The 7,500-nt window shown below is 39.6% G+C and overlaps 1 protein-coding gene across 1 annotated transcript in view; it reads left to right on the top strand.

Moving 5' to 3' along the window:
- The window catches only part of LOC307253540 (neural cell adhesion molecule L1.1-like), a gene marked incomplete at its 5' end in the record, with an annotated part of 38,147 nt that overhangs the window by 21,642 nt on the left and 9,005 nt on the right, over nt 1–7,500 (top strand). The window contains 7 exons of the mRNA XM_080031647.1: nt 1,545–1,704; nt 2,387–2,514; nt 3,085–3,186; nt 3,647–3,853; nt 4,877–4,947; nt 5,583–5,808; nt 6,482–6,588. Coding sequence (XP_079887773.1) covers nt 1,545–1,704; nt 2,387–2,514; nt 3,085–3,186; nt 3,647–3,853; nt 4,877–4,947; nt 5,583–5,808; nt 6,482–6,588 — 1,001 coding nt within the window. The remainder of the gene's footprint in view (nt 1–1,544; nt 1,705–2,386; nt 2,515–3,084; nt 3,187–3,646; nt 3,854–4,876; nt 4,948–5,582; nt 5,809–6,481; nt 6,589–7,500) is intronic.

Genomic DNA, 7,500 nt, shown 5'->3' with positions numbered 1-7,500 from the left:
AAATAAATATGAAAAATCATCAATATCTTACTAATGATGCGTACATTTGCATATCTGCAAAGCCCCAAAATCTAGATGTTGGACAAAAGCAGAGTCAATTTGTTTTAAAATTTTGAAAACAAAACAAGTGTCCAACTGCCGGAAGCCTTTCCTAATCACAGTTCAAATTTGATCAATAACCCTTAGAAAATAATTTTTTTACACAGTTACATTTCATGTGCTATGGACCAAAAGTGTCCTTTTGGAGTCTCCAGCTGGTATTTTAGGAAACGGCTAGACATTCCCTTGGAAAAAAACTGTGTAAAAAATTCATTTTCTAAGGGTTATTGATCAAATTTGAACTGTGATCAGGAAAAGCCTCAGGCAGTTGGACACTTGTTTTGTTTTCAAAATGTAAAAACAAATTGACCCTGCTTTTGTCCAGTGTTTTTTATAATTGATTCAAATCTGCCAAATTGATTCGCGGGCCAGATCAAAACATGTCTTGAGTTTGACACATGTCGCTTAAACAGTGGTTCTGATCGGCCCGCTGTATCTTTCCAGCAGCTAGTTGACCAGGTTGTCCACCCAGGTTGGGGTCCTGGATATAATTTCTGGTGAACAACCTTTTACAACGCTCCATGTCTGTTTTAAAAAAAAAATGGGTTTTGCCCCCTAGGTACTAGGCCTATATATTTATCAAGAATCATATGAAAATATTTCAATATCATGATGAAAACAGATTTTGCATATTCACACCACCTTAATCCGAAGTCATCTTCATTAAACAATGAACATTTTATTCAAAGGGTCTCTAAACAGTATTTATTAGAATCTATGACCTGAGAAACCTACAAATAGACACAAAACATAGGTTTCTATGACCAGCAGACCCAGAGATATGAAGGTTTTGAGGTGAAAGCGCTCGACTTGGCGGCCACAGACCGTAGGAGTCGAATCCAGCTTGGCACTGTAGCTAAAATGATTAGCATTGCCATATTCTATAGCTACATGCAACGTTTCATGCTTTTATGGCAAAATGCACGATGTTTGTCACTATCCGCTGGACTATATATAACCCTGCCCTGACCCGTTTTGTCCCCTCTCAGACCGTACAGTGATCGTGTCGCTTTGTGTCAACTCGTTTGGTGATGGCTTGAATGTAACCGCCATTCATTTTATATGAAAAAGTTACGCACTATAGCTTTAAAGGATGCTATATTATATATATAACCTTGCCCTGACCCCTGTATTGTCCCCTGTCCCCTCTCAGACTGTCCGGTGATCTTGTCGCGCTCCCGTTGACATCTAGAATCTGACCTCTAGGCTATATGAAACTAAATACTCTGACATTACACACTGTATCTTTAAATTTGACCAGGAAAAAAAAAAGCCAAGTAAATATAAACCTTGCCCTGACCCCTGCATTCCCCTTCTCAGACCATACAGAGATTGTGTGGCGGACCTAGGACATGAAAAAGCATTAAGAAAAATGTATAATTGACTAAAATAAAGACTTAACTTGACTATTTGTTTTAATTGACCCCTGTATTGTCCCCTGTCAGACCGCACAGTGATGGAGTATTCGCCCCAGGACCTGCGTGTGGTCCGAGGCAGCAGCGCTCACCTGGACTGCAGCTTCACTAAAGACGCACAGCTGCTCCATCATCAGGTCATCTGGAAGAAACACACACACAAGCTCCACGAGTCCTCTCCCGATGACAAGTATGTGTTTGGATGGATGGAGGTATAGATGGATGGATGGATGGATGGATGGATGGATGGATGGATGGATGGATGGATGGATGGATGGATGGATGGATGGATGGATGGATGGATGGATGGATGGATGGATGGATGGATAGAGAGAGAGATAGAGAGAGTGAGAGAGAGAGAGAGAGAGAGATAGATAGATAGATAGATAGATAGATAGATAGATAGATAGATAGATAGATAGATAGATAGATAGATAGATAGATAGATAGATAGATAGATAGATGGATGGATGGATGGATGGATGGATGGATGGATGGATGGATGGATGGATGGATGGATGGATGGATGGATGGATGGATGGATGGATGGATGGATGGATGGATGGATGGATGGATGGATGGATGGATGGATGGATGGATGGATGGATGGATGGATGGATGGATGGATGGATGGATGGATAGATAGATAGATAGATAGATAGATAGATAGATAGATAGATAGATAGATAGATAGATAGATAGATAGATAGATAGATAGATAGATAGATAGATAGATAGATAGATAGATAGATAGATAGATAGATAGATAGATAGATAGATAGATAGATAGATAGATCATGGTTGAATGCACATAATGGAAGTCGCTTTGGATAAAAGCGTCAGCTAAATAAAATGTAATGTAATGTGTGTAGGTACACTGTCTTTGAGAACGGGACCCTGAAAGTGACGGACGTCCAGTCAGAAGACAACGGGCCGTATTCCTGTGAGGTCATCACTGACTTAGACCATGTGACCGCCAGTGGCTCCATCACTGTAGTGGGTAAGTCCCTGTGTGTGTGTGTGTGTGTGTGTGTGTGTGTGTGTGTGTGTGTGTGTGTGTGTGTGTGTGTGTGTGTGTGTGTGTGTGTGTGTGTGTGTGTGTGTGTGTTTGTTCGTGTGTCTGTTCGCGGTGCATTTGCGTGTATGCGTGCCTGTGTGTACTACTCTTTGTATGTGTTTCTGTCCGTCTGTGTGTGTGTCTGTCTGTCTGTCTGTCTGCCTGCCTGCCTATCTGTCTGTCTGTCTGTCTGTCTGTCTGTCTGTCTGTCTGTCTGTCTGTCTGCCTGTCTGCCTGCCTGTCTGTCTGTCTGTCTGTCTGTCTGTCTGTCTGTCTGTCTATCTGTCCGTCTGCCTGTCCGTCCGTCCGTCCGTCCGTCCGTCCGTCTGTCTGTCTGTCCGCCCGCCCGTCCGTCCGTCCGCCCGCCCGCCCGTCTGTCTGTCTGTCTGTCTGTCTGTCTGTCTGTCTGTCTGTCTGTCTGTCTGTCTGTCTGTCTGTCTGTCTGCCTGTCTGCCTGTCTGTCTGTCTGTCTGTCTGTCTGTCTCACTAACACTCTCCTCTCTACCCCCTCAGCCCGGCCTGATCCTCCCAAAGATCTCTCTCTGTCGGACGTAGAAGACCACAGTCTCACTCTCAGCTGGATCCCAGGACACTCACACAACAGCCCCATCATAGGTACTGCACACACACACACACACACACACACACACACACACACACACAGACACACACACACACACACACACACACACACACACACACACACACACACACATAATATAATATTTTGATGCCAAGAGAAAAACAAAAATTTTATTAGAAATTCAAATACATACATTAAAAATTGCATGCAGTCCAATCATTATTATTGCAAAAGGGCAAAACAGGTAAATAAACAAATATAAACGTATAAATGAATGTTACTGTCATGGCTTGTTTTAATCCCGTATTGGGCTATACAAATAAAACTAATTTAATTTATTTTAATTTTATTTTATTTTATTTTATTTTATTTTATTTTATTTTATTTTATTTTATTTTATTTTATTTTATTTTATTTTATTTTATTTTATTTTATTTTATTTTATTTTATTTTATTTTATTTTATTTTATTTCATTTTTTTTCCCCTCATAGAGTTCATAGTGGAGGCCCGTGAGGAACAGCACTCAGAGGAACACAGGTGGAAGTGGGAAGTTTGGAGGAGAGTTCCCGGAGACTTTAACCACGTTGAGCTGAGCCTCCACCCCTTCTGCCTCTATCGCTTCAGGGTCAGAGCGGTGAACGAGATCGGGCTGAGTGATCCCAGTAACGCCTCTAACCACCACAGCACGCCGCCCGCTGGTAAGACAGACAGACAGACAGACAGACAGACAGACACACACACACACACACAAAGGGGAGAGAGAGAGAGACAGACACACAGACAGATAGACAGACACACACACACAGACACACACACACACACACACACACACACACACACACAGGGGAGAGAGAGAGAGACAGACACACACACACACACACACACACACACACAGGGGAGAGAGAGAGAGACAGACACACACACACACACACACACACAGGGGAGAGAGAGAGAGACAGACACACACACACACACACACACACACAAAGGGGAGAGAGAGAGAGACAGACACACACACAGACACACACACACACACACACACACACACACACACACACACACACACACACACACACACACAGGGGAGAGAGAGAGAGACAGACACACACACACACACACACACACACACTCATTTACTCATGCTTTTTCAATGAGTTCAGTGTTTGGATGAACACAACTTGTTTTTATTCTTTGATCACTGAAGAGGTAGGAAGGTTTTTATTACCACTTTATTTATAGTGAATTTTCCATTTATCAGACAACAGATTAGTATCATCCAAGGTACAAATATACAGGGAGATGAGGAATACTAGACAGAAGAAAATAAAACCAACAAATGTATTGGTTTTCAGTCCAATATGGCAGCAATCCACTCATCAGATATTGAACTAATGTTGCTTTTGGGGCGCCCTTAGCTCAGTTGGTAGGGCGTCCCCCCCCATGGGCCTCGGCCAGCAGCGGAACCGGGTTCGATTCCAGCCCGTGGTCGTTCTCTGCATGTCACTCCCCTCTCTGCCCCATTTCAACTCTGTCTCTACACTATCAATAAAGGATAAAAATGCCAAAAAAAAAATCTTAAAAAAAAAATAATGTTGCTTTTCATTCTGTTGTTTGTTAAGAGTTGTTCTTGCTGATGATAGTTTGTTTTTCTATATTTACTAAATGTCTCTCTCTCTCTCTCACTCTCTCTCTCTCTCTCTCTCTTTCTCTCCGTTCTCCAGTTCCTTTCAGTAACCCGACTAACGTTCACAGCGACTCTTCAGACCCAAACCATCTGGTCATCACCTGGGACGTGAGTATTTCAATCTGTATCTGTGTGTCAGCGAGGCAAATTTTAAAGGTGTAGTCAGTGATTCTGTAGAACGCTTGTTGACAAAATCACTTTTCGTCAAAATCAGTGAATATCTCCTCACGATCCGCTACCTGTCTGTACTGTGTGTGAGCGCTGAAAAAAATCCAGTGTTAGTACACAGCCTAGGCTCTGTAAACTGTGAACAAAGCAAAATGCCAGTTTACAGAGCCAAGGCTGTGTATAAACACTGGACACTTTTTTCCAGAGCCAGACAGTACAGACAGGTAGCGGATTGTGAGGAGATATTCACTGATTTTGACAGCAAACATTAGCTAGAATTGCTGACTCCAAAACACCTTGAAATATTGCATCTTAGTTCAAGAAATCTTACCCAGTGAAGTTTTACTATTTCCACTATCTGGCATATACACATATTTTATACCTAATACAAGTGAAATAGACCTGTCTGCCTATCTGTCTGTCTGTCTGTCTGTCCGTCCGTCTGTTTTTCCAGTGCAAATTTAACCCACATCCATGTCATATCCCTGTCTGTCTGTCTGTCTGTCTGTCTGTCTGTCTGTCTGTCTGTCTGTCTGTCTGTCTGTCTGTCTGTCTGTCTGTCTGTCTGTCTGCAGGAGCTAGAGAAGCGGCAGCACAACGGGCAGGGTTTCCAGTATAAGGTTTTGTGGAGAGAGTCTGGAGGGTCTAACGTGAACTGGGAGCACCGGGACGTCCCGGGGCCTCCGTTCATCGTGAACAACACGGGAACCTTCCAGTCCTACGAGATCAAGGTCCAGGCTGTCAACGCACTGGGCTCAGGCCCGTCACCGGAGGCCGGGATAGGATACTCTGGAGAGGATGGTATGTAGAGCTATTTTTTTGATCAAATTTTTATTATTATTTTTTTTTTATTTATTTTTTTTTTTTTTACTTAAATTTTTTTTCTTCAATTATCCTGTTCTCGCAATTATCTCAATTATTATTGTAGTCAGGAGAGGACCGTACGTAGACTTGAATATTTTTAATTAAATTTTTTGTTATATACAGTATATACATGATTTACTGTGGGAGCAAAAATAGGTTATCTGTTATTGTTCATATTTACTTAAAATTATTTTCTTGAAGATAGAAAGAAAATAATAATTAAATAATATAAAAATCAAGTTAAATTACATGAAAACTTATATATATACAGTATATACTTAAAGATATTATACATTTAATTTAGTTTAATTTAATTTAATTCAATTTAATTTAATTTAATTTAATTTTATTTTATTTTATTTTATTTTATTTTATTTTATTTTATTTTATTTTATTTTATTTTATTTTATTTTATTTTATTTTATTTTATTTAATTTAATTTAATTTTATTTTATTTTATTTTATTTTATTTTATTTTATTTTATTTTATTTTATTTTATTTTATTTTATTTTAGTTTAGTTTAGTTTAGTTTAGTTTAGTTTAGTTTATTTTATTTTATTTTATTTTATTTTATTTATTTATAATAATCATAATTTTCTTCTCTCTTAGTCCCAGAGGAACCTCCCACTGGCGTCATGACTACGGTGATGAACAGCACAGTCAGAGTGAAGTGGAACGAAGCGCAGAACGTCAGAGGAGTGCTGCTAGGATACAAGGTAACGCTTACTACGTGTGTGTGTGTGTGTGTGTGTGTGTGTGTGTGTGTGTGTGTGTGTGTGTGTGTGTGTGTGTGTGTGTGTGTGTGTGTGTGTGTGTGTGTGTGTGTGTGTGTGTGTGTGTGTGTGTGTGTGTGTGTGTGTGTGTGTGTGTGGATACAAGGTAACGCTTACTATTTATTAGTATTCTTATTTTTTCTATTTCTGTTTATTTTTTAATGTGTTGTATGTTGTGATGGTGCAGGTATTTGTTTGGTTGTGTGTGTTGTTAAAGAAAAAAGGAAAAAACTTCAATATAAATAAAAAAATATATTGTGAAAAAAAAGTTACTATGACAACTCATACAAGAGTTCATAGATAGACAGACAGACAGACAGACAGACAGACAGACAGACAGACAGACAGACAGACAGACAGACAGACAGACAGACAGACAGACAGACAGACAGACAGACAGACAGATAGATAGATAGATAGAGATAGATAGATAGATAGATAGATAGATAGATAGATAGATAGATAGATAGATAGATAGATAGATAGATAGATAGATAGATGGATGGATGGATGGATGGATGGATGGATGGATGGATGGATGGATGGATGGATGGATGGATGGATGGATGGATGGATGGATGGATGGATGGATGGATGGATGGATGGATGGATAGATAGATAGATAGATAGATAGATAGATAGATAGATAGATAGATAGATAGATAGATAGATAGATAGATAGATAGATAGATAGATAGATAGATAGATAGATAGATAGATAGATAGATAGATAGATAGATAGATAGATAGATAGATAGATAGATAGATAGATAGATAGGTATCATACTGTGTGCAAACTGTTAAAATGGCTATTTGAGATATCGGGCTATAGAAATGGTAAATATAGAAACAAAA

This window comes from Ammodytes marinus, assembly GCF_949987685.1.
Source record: "Ammodytes marinus genome assembly, chromosome: 7".
Classification (NCBI taxonomy): domain Eukaryota; kingdom Metazoa; phylum Chordata; class Actinopteri; order Uranoscopiformes; family Ammodytidae; genus Ammodytes; species Ammodytes marinus.
Note: the sequence above shows the minus strand (reverse complement) of the source record. Positions and strands in the feature narration are given on the sequence as shown.